Source organism: Plectropomus leopardus, chromosome 15 (assembly GCF_008729295.1).
Source record: "Plectropomus leopardus isolate mb chromosome 15, YSFRI_Pleo_2.0, whole genome shotgun sequence".
Lineage (NCBI taxonomy): Eukaryota > Metazoa > Chordata > Actinopteri > Perciformes > Serranidae > Plectropomus > Plectropomus leopardus.
The window spans coordinates 18,173,520-18,197,031 of NC_056477.1; the positions used below are offsets into that span (position 1 = coordinate 18,173,520).

General features: G+C 38.3%; 2 protein-coding genes across 8 annotated transcripts in view; one reads left to right on the forward strand and one right to left on the reverse strand.

The window, feature by feature from the left end:
* adgrb3 (adhesion G protein-coupled receptor B3) overlaps window positions 1–11,410 on the forward strand; it is a 137,211-nt gene extending 125,801 nt beyond the window's left edge. For 2 of the 7 annotated variants that reach the window (XM_042502380.1, XM_042502381.1), the window contains exons 21-31: window positions 103–172; window positions 570–636; window positions 3,338–3,441; window positions 3,759–3,857; window positions 4,201–4,372; window positions 5,501–5,596; window positions 6,444–6,483; window positions 7,929–8,608; window positions 8,753–8,788; window positions 9,669–9,773; window positions 10,979–11,410. In XM_042502380.1, the coding sequence (XP_042358314.1) occupies window positions 103–172; window positions 570–636; window positions 3,338–3,441; window positions 3,759–3,857; window positions 4,201–4,372; window positions 5,501–5,596; window positions 6,444–6,483; window positions 7,929–8,608; window positions 8,753–8,788; window positions 9,669–9,773; window positions 10,979–11,224 (1,715 nt within the window). In that variant the 3' untranslated portion in view covers window positions 11,225–11,410. The remainder of the gene's footprint in view (window positions 1–102; window positions 173–569; window positions 637–3,337; window positions 3,442–3,758; window positions 3,858–4,200; window positions 4,373–5,500; window positions 5,597–6,443; window positions 6,484–7,928; window positions 8,609–8,752; window positions 8,789–9,668; window positions 9,774–10,978) is intronic. The other 5 variants (XM_042502383.1, XM_042502382.1, XM_042502384.1 and 2 more) reach the window with 5 other exon arrangements.
* A 9,613-nt stretch (window positions 11,411–21,023) lies between these two features.
* Window positions 21,024–23,512, reverse strand: part of lmbrd1 (LMBR1 domain containing 1) — a 65,745-nt gene continuing 63,256 nt past the window's right edge. Inside the window, exons 15-16 of the mRNA XM_042501813.1 lie at window positions 23,000–23,091; window positions 21,024–22,533 (exon numbers count right to left, since the gene is read on the reverse strand). Coding sequence (XP_042357747.1) covers window positions 22,423–22,533; window positions 23,000–23,091 — 203 coding nt within the window. The 3' untranslated portion in view covers window positions 21,024–22,422. The remainder of the gene's footprint in view (window positions 22,534–22,999; window positions 23,092–23,512) is intronic.

Below are 23,512 nucleotides of genomic sequence, written 5' to 3' on the forward strand. Positions count from 1 at the left end.
TGGGAGGCACAGAGGCTGACTTTTTCTGCACTGAAGTGGGCTCATGCTTGCGCCTCTGAAAAGAAGTGCTTGAATAACTATTGATTGTTTTGTCCTTTTAAGGATTACCAGCCTTAGTGGTCGCTGTTTCAATGGGATTCACCAAAACAAAGGGCTATGGGACACCCTTATAGTAAGTTTTTCCTCGATTTATCTATATGTATTATTCCACGCACACACAGTAGGTTCATGGTAACACTTAAGAGTCATGATGAAGTGTTTCTCCTGTGGCTTACTTATCCTAAACAGTGCCATAAACAAAGTCCCCTGAACCCAGTCAAATTTCAAAATAGCACAGCAAGACCCCAATTTTGTGTGAGTTGTATCCCTGCTGGATACCAAACACATAAACACTGCTTAAAATCTCTTTAGCATTTTATTAGCCTGTGAAACTTTGGAAATAGAGTTACAGCATATGGCACTCGTCCCCTGACAGTTGAGGGAAATACAATTGTATGCTGGTGTGCGCCATTAACTTGGATGTTAATGTCTTGGTGGGAGTTAACTCTTTTTTCCTGCTTTCCCCGCAGCTGTTGGCTGTCTTTGGAGGGTGGGCTCCTGTATGCCTTTGTTGGACCTGCAGCTGCTGTTGTTCTGGTATGTTTGTCTTATCAGATGTTGAACTTTTATATGCAGAGAACACAATGGGAATAGAGAGGGATAAATACATTTAAAAAACCCAGCCATCTAAAATACAGTTATCGTGTTCAAGCAATCAATCTTACAGGGATACTTCAATTTTTTTTTAAGTGGGGTTTTATGGGGTACGTATCCATAGTCAGTGTATTAGTATGTCACCTATGACTTCAGACAAGGACCCAAATGCAGAACAAAAAAGGGCAGAGAAGTGTACAAACAAAAAGTGAGCTTTCATGCCAAGCATAAATCAAAAACTCAACAGAAAGCTACCAAAAGCACACAAAGAGGAAATGAGGAGTGGAGAAAACAGCAAACAAAGAGCAGGCAACAGGGAGGATCACAGACAAATTGACAAGGAGCAAAGGGAAACACACATATATAAACAGGGAACTAATCAGGACAGCGACACACAGCTGGGGTAGGTGGACACTGAAAACAGGAAAGGACAAACGAGACTGATGAAAGACAGGTGTAACAGAAAACAGGAGGGAAAGAGACAAAAGCAGGAAGAACAAAGGACACAGGAAAAGCATGAGGGAAAGTGAGAACAGGTGAGGACTGTGCAACTAGTGAGGGACAGGTGAAACTGATCAGAGAATCACCAAGGCGGGAAAATATACAGGACAGGAAGTAAAACCAGACATGACAAATGAGAAGTGATACTACAAAATAAAAACAGAAACAGAATATAAGTAAAAAGAAAATATAACAGAAACCCCCAAAACAAAGTCCACAAAAAAACAAAAAATCTAGGAACATGACTCAGCAGATGTGGATCAGCATGCCTACATGGACATGGAAGCTAAACAATGTAATGCTTTGGATGAGTCAGCCACAAAATGTATTTTAGCCACCCAAAGAGGTCCAACCTAAACATGTAACTGCCAGTTAGAGTGTACACAGTATTGAATGTATTCTCATTACCTTTTCATCAGACAGCCCATTCCACCTGGAAATTAGTTCACAGCTTTAGTGTATCCATCTTGCTTTCATCAAAACCAGCAGACTCCATTGAGAAAAACAGCCACTTTAGTGACACTGGTAAATCCAAACTTTAATGATGCCAAAGTCACACAACAACACAAACAAACTAAGTTATTTAGGCAGTGGTAGACCAGCAACTCCCATGTTTTGCAAGGTAAATTTTTTTTTTTTTACTCTTTTTGTGTACTTTTTTCAGTGTAGTTTCTTTAAGATAATGGTTTTAGTTCCATGTGGTTTTAGGGCTGTCTGATAGGAGGGCACAGCAATGGAAATATTCAGAATAAACTGTAAAAATAAACTATTTGTTTTAACTCGAGGAAGTTAGTGACCAGGCTGCCTTAAAGTTTAAGTTGAGTGGCTTCGAGTGGAGGTAATTTTGTAACGGTTCAATTTGTCTTCTCAAACTCCCTAAATTGGGGCTGTGTGGGCTGATATCTTTTGTATGTTATATACTGTCTATAGATAAGCACCCTATACAACCTCACTTCAAAATTCTAAACTATCTCTGTCAACAAAAGACTTTGCATAGATTATGAATAATTGTAATGATAAAGAACAATGTGGTCTCAGTGATGGTACAGTATCAATGTGCTACATTTGCACTGTGTTAAAACTCGACAAAGTGTTTCTGTGAAAACGCCTAACAGGAGGAACACACTCTGCTTTCAAAGTCAAAGTAATGAGCGTCCCGTCAGGCAATGTGCTCAAGCAATTCCCTTTCATTTGCCATAATGGTGCTCCGTGTAGCTGTGAGGTTATAAAGTATTAATGCATTAGATTTGTTCAAAATGTAATATACTGGGGGTATTTTAATCATCTTGTATTTACATTGTTGTACAGAGAAAATTACACAAAGAATGTGATTATGCAAATCACTAAGTCTGTGTCAGAGGGATGGAGGACATCGAATACTGAGTGATATTCTTCATTGTTAACCACTCTTCTGTGGTGGGATTTGAAATAAAGTGATTTCAGATATTATTTCTTTTAAAAGCGACTAAACGTCTTAGTTAGAGCTTCAGATGCTGAGACACTTAAGGTCCTGCTGTGCTGTCATTTTCGTTTGTGATGAACCTCAGAGGAACACAAGCTAATCTCAGCAAAAATGGCGGACACAATCCTCTACAGTCCCCTGAGTGAGAAGGAATACTGTTGCTATACTGTATTGATACTGTAACATCCTAATAAGATGTCTCACAGACACAAAACGAATGAAAAAACCCCCAAATGTATTTGTATAAATATTTAATAAGCTTTTTATCCCAGTTAGAGGGGTTCAAAAAAGCAGAATAGCTTAAATTTTAGAAATTCCCAGCTGCTGTAAATCTGCAGTTTTTCTGTTAGCCTAGGTGCTGCTAATAATAGGAGAAGGTGCCTTTGAGAAGACGAGTGTTTCCTGTCAAGCAGATCTTTCTTAAGGCTGTTGTGCTGGGCTGAGTATCCAGGGCATGCCTCATCCATTGGCTGAAATGTCACCGAGATGAGCAAACAATAGAAGCTAGAGGTCAAAGCTCAGTGGAAAAATAAAAACGCCTCGCGGGATAATGACATTAAATCATCGGCAACCTATGTAGAATGTTAAGCTGGGAAATAAATTATATATTTAACACTGGTTTAAAAAAAAAACAATCTTGTTGCAGATGATGCATTAAAAATATTTCCTTCCTGTTGACAGGTCAACATGGTGATCGGTATCCTGGTGTTTAATAAACTAGTGTCCAGAGATGGCATACTGGACAAGAAGCTGAAGCATCGTGCAGGGTATGACAGCACATCCTTGTTAGTACCTCATTTTTCTTCTCATTTTCTTCATGCAAAAATACAAATATGCTTTTTTTAAATACACATATGGAGATTTAGACCTCCTTTTCTTCCCGTTGAAAGGAAATTAGAGGCATAAACATAAAGAGGTCAGATCTCTCTCGGGAGCGCCATGGCTTCGCATGTCTTTGGCAGAATCAGTCCAAGATGAAAATCATTAAAAACACCCACACATTGGCTGCTTCTGCTGTTGCTAATATGGCGGGGGTAGATTTTAAAGTCGTGGTAGTGGCTGTTAGCATTGTTTATCATGCTGTTGTCTCTATGTCCCACAGACAGATGAGTGAGCCGCATACAGGATTAACTCTCAAGTGTGCCAAATGTGGTGTTGTATCAACAACTGCTTTATCAGCAACTACAGCTAGCAATGCAATGTAAGTGCCTGTCAGTGTCTCTGAATCAATAAGACGATGCTACAGGGAGTCTCTGCATGTACAGAGTGTCCACCTCTACAATTTAGACGTTGCAGTCCACTGCAACCTAAACTGATGTTCCAATTACATCCACAGTGCATCAGTACAGGAATGTCTTTTACCGTAAACATGTTACGTGCTTATTTTACAGTAAGCTTACATTACTACCAGCATGCACATTAAAACCCTGGAGTGAAAAGGCTCCTGATGGAGACATCATGTTTCACTCCAGACCTTATCCTGTCATCTACACCAATCTGCTTGCTTTTATTCCCTCTACACAATCCTTCCTGCCTTCTCTCAGGGCATCCCTGTGGAGCTCCTGTGTCGTCCTACCTCTGCTGGCTTTGACCTGGATGTCTGCAGTGCTCGCCATGACGGACAAGCGCTCCATCCTCTTTCAGATCCTCTTTGCCGTCTTTGACTCGCTGCAGGGTTTTGTCATTGTGATGGTGCACTGTATCCTGCGTAGAGAGGTAAAGGATGATTTTAAAACACTTTTCTTTCACCAAATTGTTTGTGTGATTGTTGCAGGGAGTAGATTTGCTCAGTTACAGATTCAATTGGGAATAATTTAACTTGCTTCAGATCTTATTTTGCCGATTTTCAACCAGCTACAAAAACCAACAATATGAAGAGTGTGTGATACACTTCCCTCCATCTTAACAGTGTTTAGATCCCCCCACTCAAGTTGGCTGACTATAAGGCCGTTACATGAACTACAGGTTATAGTTGTATGCCTGCCACCACTGACACAAAGAAAACAGAAGTGTATCAAGAGATATGTCTCAAGTATTTAAAACTTTGAACCCTGAGCGAACGGATGTGATTTCTTTTAAAAACACGGGAATAAAGGCAATGTACAACTTGATAAGAAATGTTCCACAAATTGCAAGACATTAGTAGATGCAGAATATTATTTTAAAAAGCCAGGGAAAACCTTCTGGGCAAAAAAAGATAGAAGAAAAACTAAATTTATAATTATAATAACTACATATTGAAAATTATATTAGATAATAATTATAATTTTTAGGCACTTTCTCCAGGACATGTCCTGTCTTAATCTTTTATTTCTATTTCTCTTTTTTAAAAATAATTTTCAGATAATTTTCTTATACTTTTCACTAATTTATTTATATTTTTTGGATCTTTTCTTATTTTATTATTCATTGCCTTTCTCCCATGTTTTTAAAAGAAATCAGGCCAACTTGCTCAGGTTGCAAAGGCTTAAACAGCTGAGCTGTATTAAGTATCCCACCAGCAGGAGCATTTATGGATTGTGATTGTTGTCTGCTTTACATCTCTTGAGCAAAATCAAATGCCACAGCCTTTTTGGTGTTTTCTCTGGTCACGAGCCCCAATTTTAACAGCATTTGTGTCTCTCTTCTGTTTAGACAGCCCAATTTTATGAAAAGGCCATCTATCCAGCAGCAGTGAAATACTTTTTTAACCACCTTAACAAAATTATGAAAACACCAAGTTATCACAACCAGGAAAATAAACCTTCTTGGTTTATTGTCCTCAGACCTAATAACAAAAGCATTAATGAACTTTCAATGTGATCTGCAGTATTGTGGAAAGAACATGTTTTTTCCTGTCTTTAGGTCCAAGATGCTTTCAGATGTCGCCTCAGAAACTGCCAGGACCCAATCAGCGGTGATGCAACAGGAACCTTCCCTAATGGGCACGCTCAGATAATGGTAGGCACAGTTACCCCCAGTCATGTGCAACCATTAGATGCTCTATAATTTAAGAAGACCCAATGTTCCCTGGTTATTTATAATACGAATGCAAAACCCCTCCATGTTCTCCATTTACCGTAATTTAACTTGTGCTCTTCCTCTTTTTATTTCATTATTATTCAGTTTAATATGGCCCATGACATGAGGCATTGTTTCCCATAGGTTTATAATTTTCTCCACAATGCTTTTGCAAATCTGCAATTAAATGCAGGGTAGACACTTGGCCCTCTGATAAATGGCGCTAGTTCCCTTTGGTTTTCTTAGGGCCCTGAGCCTAATCCTTTATTTCCATTTGATTGAACTCGCTGTCCATGTTTGCCATGCATCCCTCTCATTTACTCTCACAGGGTAATAGAGGACTGTTCCCAGTCTGACCTTTGAAATGGGACACCAGTCCTCTTCATCTAGCATGACGACGCCACTGGCACATCATGGCAATGATGTGCCATTAGTATTCTAATGCCCCTCAGAGTGAAATAGTTTTCATGATAGCAGAATGGTGTCAAGGCCCCCCTGGTTCAATACAGCCATTAGCAGCGAGTGCAAAATACTTCCCAGCTGCTGCAGTTGCATTTTTATTCCATAGATGTGTTATTGATATATTGTTAGGATGAAGCAGAGAAACCTGACTGCTTTGCATTTTCTCCAAATCATTGGGAAATAATAAAAAAAATATTATTGATCCCAATCTTGCGGCTGGCTTTTACACACTAGTATACCTCTGGTTTTCTATATACACAAGAGAAAGTACAAAAAGCTTCATTTTTGGCAATACTGACCATTTGACTGTCCTCTGCCCACACAGACGGACTTTGAGAAAGACGTGGACATCGCCTGCCGATCAGGTAAAGAACAGATGGTCTCTTCTTAACAAGACACTCCTTGCCTTGCATGTAAAAAAGAAAGAGAAAAACCAAAAGAGGTTAGACAGTAAAAAATAGCTGAGGTTACATAACAACCAACAATCCCCACAGGAGTTTTTTTCACAGTTACCAAAACACTGACTTTAATCTGAGAACAAAACAGCATAAAGAGAGCTGCTGGATATTCACTTTCAGCTTTACTGCAATAAATGTGAATAACAGCAGCTTTTCCCGTCTTCTGGCAGTCGCACTTTATAATTATGTTTTTCATTAACATGTCATAGAATTGGAGCGTAGGTGCTAGGTGTCTCATTTCAGGAGGATTTTCTTCCTTGACTCATGATAGTGGGAGGGAAATAATTCCTCCTGATTCCTGCATCTCCTGTACTTTTGTACCACAGTAACTATTGGTAGACAAGTGTATGATTTAATGAAACAAAACGTTCCTAAGAGATTGTGCACTTTATCCTGAATGGAGCTTGTAGCAACTACCACAAGCCTAGAGCCTCGTCTGCCTTCAATCCAAACCAATGAAGAACACATCCTAAATGGATCTGCAGGGAATAACCAAGCTGACCACTATTCGGAGCTCTCACAGCTTGTTAAGAGACGTAAAGGGCTGCCTGGCTCTTCTGACCCACATTACTGCTGTGCCTTCTTGTTAAAATAAAGTGGACATACCCGATACAAAAAGGTTGAGTGGACAGGTGTCATTTATAAATCAGGACCAGATTCGAAAGTAGAGCTTTGGTTGGAGAGAAATGCACTTTACATATTACTCTCCGGGCCTCTCTGAGTATAAGTTGGTTGTTTACAAACAGGGATTAATGTCAGCAGCAGAACTAATATTCTGCTGTGTCACCCTACAGAATATAACAGTAAACTGAGACTGTTTTCCTCATGTCATCACTGAGCATTGAGTTAGACTCAAACAAAAAGGCGAGATCTTATTTGTTGTCCTTGTAATCTCCTTGCAGGCCTTTTGTGAACAGACAACATAATTCCTACTGATTCATGAGGCAAAGATTAAAATGCTCAGTAGGGAGGACAGGGTGTTCTTATAACCGGAAGGCAGGATAGCTGATGTTTCTTATATAATATTTGGTGCATTACAAGGTCAGTGTCAATCACTAAATTAGGATTAGGATGCTGTATGGAGGGAGAATTTCAAGGAGTAGAGATAGAGATTCCTGCTGCTGCTGCATCCCTTTGCATTCATGTGTAATGTCACACTCATAGCATGTTCACAGTTATTTGTCCTGTCTTTACAGTTTTCCCTCTGCAGCACAAAATCCTTAGAGAATTGTTTCTATTGATTTGAATTCCCTTGTTCCTTTGGCCGTTTGCTGGATAATCTCAGACTAACTGTGACATTACTTTCATTGCGGAGAAATTCCAACTAATCCTTGTCTCACTCTGCCCTGCAGCACTCCACAAAGACATGGGCTCTTGTCGCGCCGCCACCATAACAGGCACCCTCTCCCGCATTTCCCTCAATGATGAGGAGGATGAGAAGGCCCCTGAGGGCCTCAACTACTCCACGTTGCCTGGCAACATTATCTCCAAAGTGATTATCCAGCAGCCTTCAGCTCTGCACATGCCGATGGGAGTGGGCGATCTGAAAGAGCAGTGCATGGCTGACAGCAATGCTGACATGCGCCGCACTGTTTACCTGTGCACCGACGACGCCATGCGCCAGAGCGACCATGACATGGTCGGCCATGACATGGAGGGCCACGCGGTGCAGGGCCAGATGATGGAGACAGACTACATAGTCATGCCACGTGCCTCTGCAGCAGCGGTGTCAGGGTCGGGCAATGTGCCCACCCTCCTGAAAGACGACACCAAGATGAACATCACTATGGATACGCTGCCACACGAGAGGCTGATGCATTACAAGATGAGTCCTGACTTCAATATCAGCCCGTCAGGCATGGACCACATGAATGTGAACCTGGAGCAGCAGTATCCTAGCGCTCCTGAGCAGATGCAAAACCTGCCCTTTGAACCTCGCACGGCTGTTAAGAACTTCCTCGCTGAGATGGAGGAATCTGCGGGGCTTTCTAGGAGTGAGACAGGGTCTACAATATCTATGAGCTCTTTAGAGGTACATATGTTTATGTGGATAAAGTGCAGAGGATGCAGAGCTACAACAATCACCTTCAAATATACAATTTTCCTTTACTGATACACATATCTTTTTAAACTGATGATCCAATAACCTAATACTTTCATGTTTTTACCTCCACAGAGACGAAAGTCACGATATTCTGATCTGGACTTTGAGGTACGTAAGATATTGTTTCTTTCATTAAACATGCATCTAGCTTTTTTTATGCAGAGAAAAGCCTCTTTTTTTGCAGTTGTGTTTGTCATTTGATTTACTAGTACTTGTTGTGCCTCTTAAGCTTATTGGAGTTACACAGCCTTGACTCAACATGATTTATTGACATGCTGTGTAGTTAAGGTAAAAGCAAAGGCTCTCAACTGACAAACAGGGCGACAGTTCTCATCTACATTTTGTCCTCCTCCATCTCCTACATCCATTAGCTATACGTTGATTTTCAAAAATGTATGCTTTTTAAAGTCATTTGCACATTTCACATCTGATTTTTACCACTGGTTTCAACAATGATTATATTGGCTTGCAAACACATATTCAAACCCCCTTTGGCAGGTTTCAGCATTTGCATTGTTAACACAAGCTTTACTGCATATATATTGCACGCACTTTCAAAGTAAAGGAAACATGAGGCTTCTGGCAGCAATTTTGGCGTGGGGTGCATTTTGTTTTTTTGCCTAGATGCACACCAACCCCTTAAAATGGAAGATTTGTGCCAGGGTTTGATTATAAGGGTTTCCCCTTACGCCAGCAAAACTCTAAATTAGGCAATTCGTCACTAAAGAATTATGCTTAATCCAGATACTCCTGACAGTACAAATTAAAATAGTTCAGGCTATCACCCTAACTTTAATTATCTCTGTGTTTCCTTTATTTTGGCAGTCACTTTTATATATATATGCAGAGACGATTAGATTTGTTTCAAACCTGGCCTAAGTAAACTACCATGACACTAACAAATTGATCAGAGTTGGAGGGGGTGGAGAGGAAGATGCATTTCCATTATTGGCTGTCAATACCAAAGAAAAAACCCTTGCCATTGCAGAAAGTCATGCACACCAGGAAAAGACACATGGAGCTGTTCCAGGAACTGAATCAGAAATTTCAAACCCTGGACCGATTTCGAGACATACCAAATATGGGCAGCATGGTGAGTAACAGGAAACCAGGGGGGTGGCGGTCAGCCAATTAAAGAGATCAACATCAAAATACCCTATTTAAAATATCCGGTGCAGGACACATAATGTGTGATTGTGCAAATGAGCGGTTATAGTATGTAGCGAGAGTATTCATGCGGAAGTGGACCTTCCTACACATAGTGGGCCTGCCACCAGCTGGCGGGGGGCAAGCGAGGGGGCTGCCCCTTAATAAGCACTGAAGCATTTCCTCCACAAGGCCAGTCTCAGGGAAGAAAGACCTCTGGTAATCTTGTTACAATAGAGTGCATCCATTCCAATGCAAGGCCATGAATGCACTTTTATTTACATGCACATTTATCTACTTAGCAACCCCATCATTTTTCCATTAATGCATGGCCAATTATTTAACCTATCAACATCTATACAAATATTAGTTTGCTGTTATTGCAACTGTGTGGGGGGAATCTTTTCTTCTTTGTTTGGAGATAGAAGTCAGGCGACATCTTCCTGACCTTGCTGCGAATCAAAACGTTCCACCATCTGTCTCCACACCTGGCTGGAGTTGTAGACAATGGGGGTGTCAGGCTTTATCCGTCTCTCTCACACACGCAGAAATGTTTTCTGTACTGAATGCAACAAATAGAAATTGGGCTGGTGACCAAACACAGCCAGGCTATTAAACAGTGTCAGCGACACAGCAGCCTTTTTGGCTGCATGTAATCCTTTTTTTTTTTTTTCTCACTCACATTTCAATCACCCCTACAGCACAATGTAATTTGAGGCTCGTTGCTTAGTTACCAGTGCAAGTTCTTTTGTATAGAAAACGATAACTACAGTACATTCTCACTGCCCTTTTCTTTTTTTTCCCCAAATGAATCTACTGCAGAGCCGGCTGCAGACATTAGTATCCATTTTATATCCCCTGACTGGGAGCAGCTTCTCTCCCTTTTTTGCAATAGTGTCTTTGGGAATGTCAATGAGAGCAGATGAATGGCTCACACATGACGACAGATTCTGAGCTTTGGGAAAATTCTGTTATGACTCCACGATAAGCATGGTCACATTTAATACACTACCATTATCTTTTGTTATTTGATGCTTTCCACAGCATTAACTCATTATTTTCAATTAGCAATGAGTAGGAATTCATACAATGCCCTTTTGAATGACTTGACTGGAACCGTCCTTTTTTTTTCTTTTTTGGTGAACATAACAGTTTAGCTGCAGAGGATGTCATGCCACTAATATCACACCCCACTGGCCATGTTCACAGGACAAGGCAATGCCAAACAAGAACCCATGGGAGAGCTACAATCCAGCCTGTGAGTACCAGAATTACGCCACTATGAATGTACTAGAATCTGACACCAAGGACTCACTGGAGATGACGCCTGCGGAGTGGGAAAAGTGTGTCAACTTACCCTTGGACGTCCAGGAGGGAGACTTCCAAACGGAGGTCTAAGAGAGTGACGAAGGAGAAAATGCAAACAAGGAAAAAGGAGGAGAAAGAGATGTATTTTGCACTGAATAAAGCAACAGACTTTTCTAACAGCCTTGGCATACATATCTGGATAATACGAGTGTGGCAGGGACATTATGTGCCAATACAATATAAGGACTGAGAAGAGAGAAAAAAGAAAAAAAAAGGGAAAAAAACATCAGTGTTACTTTTTGTATTCTCACTAGTGTACTTAGTGTGGGGCAGCCTGGTGTACAATATTTACCATCATGTGTTTCAAATTATCTGTTGAGGAATTGGCTAAAAAAGGTAATCTCTCTAGATGAAACCTCACAAAGCAAATGACATGCCATGTCGTCCCAGCTTCGTTGGGTCTAGTTTTGATTTCATAAAACTGGACCCGGGAGCACAATGTATATATTTATGCAGGTTTTTAAAAAGTTTATAACAGTCTGTTTGGCCATTACTACACTTTTTACTTTATAATATAAAACATGGGAGGCAAAGAGGATTTTTTCTGTCATATTAAAATGAATGTTTGTCAAGCTACATTCTTCATTGCTTTAAATGCAATAAAGATAATACTCACTTTTATATAAATAATATATTTCACAACTTTAATACTGCAGATTCTGCTTGAAGGATCCCAGCAAGCTCTCTCATCTGCAGCTCTGTATAAAATATTTAAAAACAAAATGTTGTATGGTGTAAATAAACTTTTGTCTACATATGTTTTACTTGTGCCAATTTATTTTAATGAGAACAAATGCCAACCTGATCAAAAGTTATAGCGAAAAATGTTAACATTTGAAAAGGAATGTAAATAAAAGAGGAAATATGTTCGTACTGCTTCAGAGGTTGTGTCAAGTTTATGTGGTTTGTTGGTTGTTGACTCACTTTGACATCTGAATGTATGATATCACATGATGGGCATGTGACTGGATATGGAAATGCAACTATCCCTGTCTGAGTACTAACTAACAATTATTCTAAGATAATGTTGTTAAAAACTATTAATTTATTGATGCATATGAATTCTGAAAATTTGAATTTTTTTCAATGCTAATTTTTCACAGTACTGATATTACTGCTCTTAAATGCATACACATAATTGGACTTTTGTTACACATCCAAGTCTCCAGTTCAGTCCAGACTGGATTATCCAAAAGTTCTCTCCACTGCTCACATACTGTCCCCTCTGACGATTTTCATCTCAGGTTAGCCGGCCTCTTTATGACTTAAACCTTCCCTTTAACTGCTGTTGAAGCCGAAGCACTGCAAAGTTTCCCGACTCACCTCATAAATCCACCCACATATCTGATTTCTGAATTTGGATAGGAAACATTCAAACTCCTAATAGGTTTCTGCGCCTGCAGAAGGTTTACCTGATAAGATCAGAGAAGATTTTCCTGTGGCCAGACAGAGCACCAATGGGAGGAGGGTGTAAGGGCTTAGCGAAAATCTTGTTTGTCCTGTCTGGTGGTCTGCAGTATGACTGACACTTCGGCAATGAGAGCACCCCCCCGCCCCCGGGGAGCAGTGGTCCATGCAGCAGGAGAGGAGGATGAGATGGAGGAGGAGGACTTGGATTGACACCATCAGAGGAGGATGAAGAGGAAACAGAAAGAAGTAGACAATAAACACAGGCTCACGTTAATGAGGACTCTCAGTTGTGCTCTCAAGTCGTCACAAGATAAATGTTGATAACATGTAGAGCTCAGTCTAGACTTTAATGTCTGAATTTACAGTGCATACTGAGTTACTCTACCAGACATAATTAGGTTAATTATATACAGTACTGCTGCCTGTTAGAGGCTCTGTGAGAGAAAAAAAATCATTAATGTGCCAACATCCAACACAGTGAAATGCCTTCAGAGCCGTCACTGGCTTCAATTTTTACTCAGAGAAGTTTTCTTATAAGCCATACAAATCTTGACAGCAAATAAATAGTGATGGATAATCTCACACCTATTTTAATGCATTATGAGCAGTGGCAGATCTTTCTGTAGGCACGTGGGCAACTGCCTGTGTGTTTGTTGTTTTTTTGTCAAACATAAGGGAGTGTGTGTAGAACATTAAAAAAGTGAAAACTGAAAAGCCATCCAGGGCGAACTATAAAGTAGGAAAAAAAGAAAAATGAGGAAGACAAGATTTACAAATTTGCACATGCTGTCTTCTTTCATTGTGTTTGTTGGCATTATTTCACTAAGTTGTTTAAGTTTGTTGATTTCTCATTACTTTTGGTTTTTCTTCGGAATTTATACTATAAATGTAAAAAAAAATTTAAATAATAACAATAATGATGATAATAATAATAATAATAACAACGAGGACACTTCATTTGGTGCAGTATCTGCACTAACATAACAACTAAGAAGCTATTGGTATACTAAAATTCAGACATTTTCTTACTAGACTAATGAATTGATTCTGCTTTTTAAATTTTAAAGACACTGTCACATGGCTCAAGGACAGACTGTACAGTATGCTTCAAGATGCAAACCCAAAATAACTAAGGTCATCTTAGGAGAGAGCACATCATCAGCTAATGAATGCATTTCTTTTATTTACCAGTCCTGCAGCTGTTGAAACTTATTTTCTCTCCCAAAACTGTGAGCATTTCAGCATTTCAATAAAGGCATGGTTGACAGACTTTTTCTCCCACAGAATGAATATTATTTGGTGACAGATAAAATCAGACAAGTCTCACAGCCTCTGGAAATAATTTACGTCCTTATATGACCTAATCGTATTCAAATGTGGAGGTCTAAATGTGGGGAGTTCTTCATCGACTTTACTGGGTGAATTATGTCAATGTCAAATGTACGATGTGAATCAGCAGCGCCTGAGCATGACAAATGTAACAATGCAAATAAACAACCTGAAAAGGTCTATTTTAAGTTGGTGTTTGTTTAAAATTCTATTTTTGACAGTTTTGTCATTTTTCTACTCTCCTTTTGTGTCAAAAAATCCTCAAAGAGAGGGTTTTAAACTATTCTTGACAGACTTCCTGCAGTTCAGTTTGTGTTTTTTTTCCTATTAGCTATGTGGTTGTTTCCTCCAACAGCACTGCACAATGTGTTTAGGTGAAATACTCATCCACCAAATTATTATTTCTGTTCTGTATGTGCCAACACTTACTGTTTCATACAGTGTGTAAATACTTCATGTAATTCTTGCGGGAGCTTAGATCAGTTACTCTGTAGCTCAGTTAATGAGAATAATTTAACAAAGACTGGCTTTGACTGTCTTTTAATAAAACTCTTGCAAAATTGAACTGAGGTTACTGATTTAGTGCCACAAATGTGTTTAAGTTTGACAAAATGTGTCTAAAAAAGGAAAGCTGTATTATTTAGGAAAAAAAGTAAAGCTCTATTATTTAGTTGTTGGTAAATTGAGCTGGGACGTGTTGACAAGCCTGGTGGACAAGTCCTCATTTGGGAATGAGTGGCAGGCCCCACAGGCCCGTAAGAGCAGAGAGGTTAACCTGCTTAGGGGGTGAAAACACTGAATCAACATAATCACATTGATCCTGCGTCACTTTCCTCCCTGGAGGCGTGACTGAGGGGTAAGGCAAACTGTTCGTCTATCAAGGGCCTGTCAGAGGAGTTAAAGCCCAGAGGAATGACTTGGGGCCACCTAAAAATCACAGAAACCATCCCGGGAAATGTTGGAGAGGACATAATGACAGAGGAAAAGTGGTGTAATGTTTGGCAAAACAGTCAGGTTTTGTTTTTTGGTTTGTTTTTTTTGGGAAACTCGAGTTCACCCCCATCAGTAGTAACAACCTTGGCGATCCCTGGATGGTGACATCATGAAGTCAAAATTTGTGGAGACTTTGGATTATGACAAAATACTTTTAAAAAATGAATGACATCAGCCACAGCTGTACTTTGTGTTAAGTGCTAGAAAGCAAATGCGATCAAGGTGAAGATGGTCAAAATGTTTAACATACATTCAAAACATCAGAATGGCAACACTGTCGCTGTGAGCATGTTAACATGTCAACAGGAGCGTATCTGATTTCCCATCGTCCTTTGTTCAATATTCTGCTGACACACAGTAACCCTCCCATTGTGTTTATGCCACTGTCTTGTCAATTTCTTGTCACTGTCTCTGCCAAATGTAACTTAGGTTTACTCTGCAAATCAATACATAGGACATTTGAGACAAAGAGCAATAAAGAAATTAAAGGTCATGCCTACACAGTAACCCTATATTTACCAAAAATCTCGTGAGCTGCTTTAAAATATTCTTGTCTCCACTCAGCTCAAATTTGATATGATCTTGTATTCATACTTTTTATTTATTTATTAATTCTATAATGCACATGCAAGAACATTTTTATATGTTTAATGGAAGTTAAGGGGATTTGGAAATGTTGAAAAGATGCATGTTTTTTTGTTGTTGTTGCTTAATGTAGCCTGTCTTTCATTGCCCTGATGTTTGTGTCTTGCAGTGTTGGCAGCAGGAGTTGGTTGATGTAAATTGCGTTGAAAATTAATAGAAACAATCGGTCAAAAAAATACAAAATCAATCTTGTCTCGCTGTCTAATTGTGTGACAATCCTGTACTTAAGGTCTGGTTAGGTTTATGCACATAAAGCACTTAGGGTTAGGAAAAGATATTGGTTTTGGTTAAAATGATCGCTTGGAACATGGAACAAATGTGCAGGAGTTACCATCTATACACGACCAAGATCAAAGATTCAAACTGATGAGTAAGAGTGTGAGAGCTAAATTAATAATTCCAATACGTTTTTTCCATGACCTTGAAAAGTTCAATGTATAACCGTGAACGTGAGCTAGAAGTAAATCTCAAACTTGTGATGCCACCAAGTATAAAGTCTGAAGTTGTCCCATAGACGGTGACTGGGAGCCTGATTTTATAGACCTACAGAATGTTTTTGTTTTTTTTTCTTTTTTATACCCAAATTAGTTTTATACTATTGTGCTGTTTGTAGCTACACTGGTCCAGAGAATTAATTATCTTTCTTCGTGCTGATGTTTTCTGAAGATTTATTTTGCTTTCCTTTGTTTCCTCAGACACCACAGACACCTGAGACACTGTGAAAACTACAACAAAATAAAAGACGCAAAAGTGTCCCAAAAAATACATTTTCCACTCTTTCCTAAATTCTCTCACATAGTGTCCACTGTTAAGCAGTCCAATTATCACAAAAGAAATGTGCTAAAACAAGGTGGCCAAAAAAGCACAACCAGTGTCCATGTACGGCACATTAACATTACACAAACATGAAAACAAATAAAAGAACAATTACCGTGTAGACTATCGTCACTCTCGAGTTGTACTGATACATTCATCGCCTACAGCCGTGTTTCTCTTACTCACAAAGCCACTGACCTATGACCTCACCACATGACATCACATTTCCCACAATGCCCCCAACAAAACTGGGGTGGTATTGCACTCTGCAGTGTAGTAAAGACCTTACATCTAGGCAACACATGTTTAGTTAAATAATTTAGTGTACCTTTTAGACATATTTTTTAAAACATTTTACCTTTTTAACACCTTATTTATTACCATTTTAAATTACTTTATGAACTGAAATGGTTATGAATATATAACTGAAACATGTACCTTTAATACATCAAGTGGCTGTTCTGTGTCATTGAGAACATCTCTCCCAATTTATTGTCTGTGCCCTTTGACATCATAGGTTTTAGTACTGTAGACTTTGGATTTGGGAAAGAGTTGTTCATGTTTACTTGTAGTTTTGGACTGTCATAGTCCATAGGAATAACATATGAATATGTATGTTGTTCCCCTTTAACCTGTTTGGAGATGAGAATAGTTGGTTGTTATGGGTTTCTTACCTTAACCAGACCTTTGACCTCTTTCTTAACCAGAAATTACACCTGGCCCTAGACCCCTTTATTCTTTCTTTAATTGGCTCATTATTTTTTCAATGAACACATTAACCCTAACCCTCATCCCAACCTTTAGCCTTTCTCATATATATATATATTTTTTGTTCCTTGAGCTGCAATTAATTTGGTAACTGTTCACCTGACAGAAAAAGTAACTACATTTAGGCAAAGACCTGCGCTAGTACAATTTCATCACTCTGGGTCACAATTTGCCCCCCATGCCATAATAAGCAAATAAAGCACTGCAGACCACTGTCTGAGAACAACAAACAATGACACAGGTAGTTTTTTTAGCAAGCAATCACCATCACTAGCTGAGATAGTGCAGCCGAAAGTGGTTGTTTTTTTTTAGCAAGCCATCCAGCGGCGATTGTGGCACCAGAATTTTGTCTTTTCAGAACAATAACCATGTGGCTTTTGTGTCTAAACATAACCACACATTATCCACAGTGTTGTTGAAATGCAATGTTTTAACATATTCACCACATAATAGCGTGCAAATGTTACAGATCCTTGGTTTACAGTTTTTTTATTCTGAAAATTGGGTTGTTTGATAGCCAGCAGAAAAGTAGGCCTATCATCCAACTTGGAGACAAACTGCAGGGAGTTAACTAACTTTACACTGTGTGTCGGAAAATAGGGAATTCTATAATTAAGCGTAAAACTAGATCTGTACTTTCCAGGATGGTTGCACTGGAAGTGAAAAAAAAAAGTTCTGAAACTCTCAACAAAAATGAAACTTTGGAAGAGTTCACAGCAGGTACTTACCATGCACTGTATAATGCATTATGGTCTTTCATCCTGTGGAGCAGTAAGATAGATGATGGGTACAGAGGCCCCTGACAATGGCTGTACTGTTCTGTAATTCCTCTTGGTATCTACAGTACTCCACACAATCATCTCTGCCTTATTTGAAAACAGGGTTTGCCTCAGAAAGAAGAAAAAACACTTTCATCTCCCATCAGACGCCAAAAAAGTGAGCACTTTTTGGTTAGATTTAGGGGGGTTTTTTTGTTTCTTGAGCTGTGATTTCAGAAAATTACATGAAATAATGGGGAGATCATTATTTTACATTGTTGAACTGATAATTAGCAGGATGGTCAGGTATGAAGCAAAATCTGATGTAATTAATTAGAGTCTAAAAGCCACTGCTTTCACGGTGGCTTTGTTGGTTTAGTGGCTTCTTTTTCTTGTTTAAAACAACAATAATTATGTCCAAAAGCAATTATGTGTTCAGGTTTAAAACATCTCCCGCTTACATCATGGGGTGCCCCTGCAAATTTAAAACAAGCAAACACTTAGTCAAGACGATCAAATGGTGATTAAAGCGATGGTGTGTACACATAAACATTGAATTTGCATATAAACTTCAAGTTCAAATGCATAAATGTGGTCATGCTTACCAATGAAAATTACAATTTTATACAAACTGTCTCTGAATGCATCAGTTATATACAGCCCTTACTAATCTTAGTAACTCTGTAGCTCTATGCAAACATGTTTTTATTTCCCTGACAAAATTCATTCATTTATTCAGTAAATGTGTTTATTGTTTCCAAGCAAACTTGCAAGAGAAGCCTAAAGAAGTGATGCAGGTATGAAGGAAACGATGAGACAAGACTGTTTTTTGAATAAGGGGTATGACAAGAAAAGTTACACTCTGAACAGAAAAAAATCCTCTGATCTGACATGTTGATCACACAATCCTCTCTGCTAGACTTCTAGGGCTCCATGTTTTTGGCTCAAGGCTTATTTGGTTTATTAGTCTATGAGGGGGTGGCATATCACATAATGGCTTAACTCAAAGCGGGCTTGCACAATAGTTATGACAAGGTATGCATAACACAAACTCTAATTGGACATGCACTCAAAATTTCATGCAAATCCATCCAGAGCAGGCACTGAGTAGTTCTATGCTAATCCAAGGAGGGATGTATTTAACTGTCACTTTCATTTGATGCATGTCCTGAGTACTCTAAGACTTGTTTGAGTGTCAAAACCTAAGCTTTGAACAGCAGAGTACACTTTCCAACTCACAGAATGACTGATAGTGGCTGTGTGGTTATGCACTTTGCAGAGTCTTAATAGATTTTGTCACACAAGGGTCATAATTATGTCTCAACTCTTGTCAATTTGAACATCTGTGTGCCTCAGCAGATATATGTATATGTAAGTATGCATACATAAATGCACATTTCTATGTGTATATGTAGGCGTATGTATGTTTTATTATTATTGCTTTTGGTTTATATTCTCCTCATCTTGGAAAGCACTTTGTACTTTTGCTGGAAAAGTTCTCTACAAACTCAGTTTTTTAGTATTATTGTCATAGTCAGTGACCAATGAAGAAAAATACTGTATGTAACTCAGAATTAAAGGCCATTTTAAACATCTTATCTTTAGACTTTATATTAGAGAAAGATATTTCATAAGACTTGATGGAAACCACATAGCCAATATGTTTTATAGACAGCAATATGAGAAATGATAAGATGTTTGGGAGAGTTTCTGATAGCAGGGACAGACTGGTAATGAAAAATGGCTGCAGACATTTTGACAACTGTTGGAAAAAATGCTCTCTGTACTGCTTTGGAAAGGAGCTGTATTGGTTTTAGTTAAAACTTGAATTACTGCCTTACAGTTTTATCTCTCCGGAAACTTGTCAAGTTGCAGTTAAAGTTTATACCCATTTATCTCTGTCAGGACAATAAGACTTTGAAGGAATTTAAGGTTTTAGGTGTATTTTTTTTTTTTTTTTTTTTGAGAAACATGGATGCTTCACACATTTCTTCAACCCAACAGCAAGATCTAACAAAGACCAAAGATTAGTGTCACCAACATTTTGCAAAAAATTATGATGTCACATGAAATTAACCTTTGGCATTTGATGTATAAAGTGTCATCACTTCATCATGTTAGACATTTGAGTGAAACTTTGTCATAATAAGTGTATGGACTCTTGAGTTATGGCAAATAAAACAACACATTTTTGTGAAGTTACAGTGCCCTATAAAACGTTTGACCACCATTATCCCATCAATTCATCATTCAGTCCAAGTGAACATTTGTGCCTAATATTTAAAAAAAAGTACTATACTATAGTATATACTTATACTATTATTTTCACTGTTTGTTCCTGTTGGCCTATACCTGGGGCCATCACAAGCTGAGGAGCACCCCCAACTCTGGGCTGCTTGGTCTCAGGGGGCCAAGATTATTTACATGTGAATATTAAGGTCCTACAATTGGATAAATTGTCATATAAGTCTAAAATTTAGCAGGGATTTTAATAAAAGAGAGGAGTAGCAAATTAGGATTCTGTGGTTCGCTGCCATTTCAAAATATCATCCAGAACATCCCCGGAAGACAAACATTAACTGTCCACTTGAAGAATTCTGGACGTCTATGCCAAATCTGAGGAGTGTTCCTCAGATATTACCTTCATGAGAATAAGACGGACAGACAGAGGGAGGGACGGACAGACGGACAAACTTGAAATTATGGCTGACCATGTTTGTCGCCAGCGGGGAGGGACACAAAATTTTTGACTCAAAACTTGAGAAAATAAAAATTAGAAGAGCTGAACGAAGCTTTGAATACATTAAATGACAGTTTGCATGTAGAACTCATGAACCAGTAGTTTAGAAGTATGTTTTACAGAGATAATTAATTCTACGGTCCATAAAAATGTGTAATACAGACACTTTGTATTAAAAAAAAAAAATTAAAAAAAATTAAAAATTTGATATTAACATTACACCGAAAACATCAACTTCCCCAGTGAATAACTAACAAATGGCAGCTTCCTCTACATACAACAAGAATATTAGGCGAACCATTCATTGACTACTGGGTATTAAAAGATGGGTAAAACAGTTGAAACTGAGAAAAGTGACATTTTCTGGACCTGTGTTTAAAATGGTTTTATTTCTTAAGATACAGGTATAATTCAATATCGACAAAACTTTCAACAACAGCATTCTTTTCAACCAATAACAGGTTAAAACTACATGTGAAGCAGCTTCTGTCGATATCATGTAACCACAATCCCTGCTGCTGGCTCCACTGATGCTCAGCCAAGGTAACCAAGATTAATATCTCAAAGCAAAAACACTTATCATGAGATGCAGGCTGATTTCTGTGAGTCTAATTTGGAGTAGCATATACAGTAGTGTGTGCCCATCATGGTGCTACACATTCATGAGGCACTAATATTTGGTTTCCAAATTTTAAAAAAGGCCATTCATATTCATATTTTGAGTCAATTTGTTGACTAAATGAGGGTATATTCATTTAGACATTGCTAAATACACTGAAAAGAAATTAAAATTGCTGAAAAAAGTCATTAATAATTCTATGTCACAAGCCTGCTGTTGATAAACTCTAGAGCACTCACAAAAAGGAGAAGTACTCCTTATTTAAAAGGAAATTACATCCATATTTGATTAATTCTATGTTTATTTTCCTCCTCTACTTTATTCATGTTCTTTCAACACAGACAGCAAAAAGCTGTTGAACCCATCAACTTAAAAACTAAAAATATCTGAAACTTTGGAAACATGACAGCTGCAATTGGTCCTTTACATTTCACACGGTGCAGGTATGCAATTTCAGTAACCTTTTCTTAAATTATAGTCTCCAAATGATTAAATGTAAGGAAAAAAGCACACACCTTCTAGCACTATATTTAACCTCAGACAAAATGAGTGAAATAAACTTTGAAAACTGTCAACACATAAAATCATTTTTTTATACCAATTATCCTTCAGAAAACAAGCAAGCAAAACAGTTTGTGCAGTTTTTTAGGTATATTAGAGCCAACTATAGATATTGTCATAAAGTGACCATTTAAAGGGTCTAGAAAGTGCTTAGAGAGTGTAAAAATTTAAGTCAAAACTCCAAATAAGACACAGTTTTAGAGCAGCGTGCAACTCTGTCTCTGCTACTGCAATAAGAGAGTCTCCTCCAGTGGAAAAATGACCAATTTGTGTCATTCTCGGTCTGTTGATAAGTGAATTCTCGAGGTAGGATTGAGTTGGAGGACACTCCCAGAATCCCAAAGTCAACAATAGTATTGACTGAGAAAGACACAACAGTCAGTCTCAGTGGTCTTATTAAGGGGAAGGATGTGTCAACTCAAAACAAGGCGGGAATCCACAAGACTCCACTGCAACAACTCCTTAAATCCAATAAATTAAATTACAACAAATTACTGACATCCATTTATTTGTTTATGAATCTGTACTTTCTAGTCCCTTTAAATTATGGTGGGAATATCTACAAACATGTCAGGGTGAATACTGGTTTTCAGTGCACATATTCATCATCACTTAAGTCTGAGTCGTCTGCCTCCACCTCTCCTTCAATCACAGACTTCTTCCCTCTACAGCAGGACACCACCAGACCTATGAGGAAAGCCTAAAAATAATAAGCAAAGCACACATTAGGAAATATTTCATAAGGATCATTTGATCGATAGAATGCATCAACAGCACCAGGAAAGAAGCTATTAAGTATTTTTGCTGAGGAGATTAGCTCTGTGCAGTCTCGGAAAATCATTTTTCTAGTAACCTTTTTTCTCTGAGTAGAAATTAAATTATGTGCTTCGGCTCTCACGCTATTCCCCTGAAGAAAATACTCTTGAACTGCTTTTGAACTAAATTAAATGTTTTATAGATGTTGTTGCTGTAAATGTTTTTTTGCTCAAAAGATAAAAAAAACCCCAAAACAAACAGTTTTCACTGTTTTTAATTCATCTTTGCCAATAATGAACAAAGGTCTTATCTGTCTGAGCGCTTTTATTTCCCTCAATTTCTTACAAAGACTAAACTGTAATTCTCACATTCTGTAAAATCAAGACGATGATTTACACCGTTGGACTTACCCCAAGGAAGGCCCAGTTACCAAAGTAGTAGATGGTGCTGAAGAACCAGAACTTGTGGAGGAAGAGATAAGATCTGGTCACAGTACACTGGTCTGAAAGCCATAGAGAAAACACAGGGGCATTGATAACAATAACATTTATTTCATTATTTGTTTATTTATTTGCTGCAGGTATCAATATTTTTCTCAGTGTTGTGTTGAAGTCTGTTCCCTCATTGATATACATTTTCCGTATTACACAGCAATTGGCTTTTGTATTATAGATGTAACTAATTTAGCTTTAGATTTTAGGGAAATGCACAGACATCTATACCTCTCTAGTGACAAACTTTGCACAGATACAAGTCAATATATTAAAGATCAGACATTTTATGTGACATAAACAGAAGAAAAACACATTGAGTGCAGGGGGACTTTAATTAATCTGGGGCCAAGTGGAAAAGCAAAAGTGACTCCACCCATTTAGTGTTTTTCAGGTGCAGGGTTTCTGCATGAAACAAATAAATAAATATAG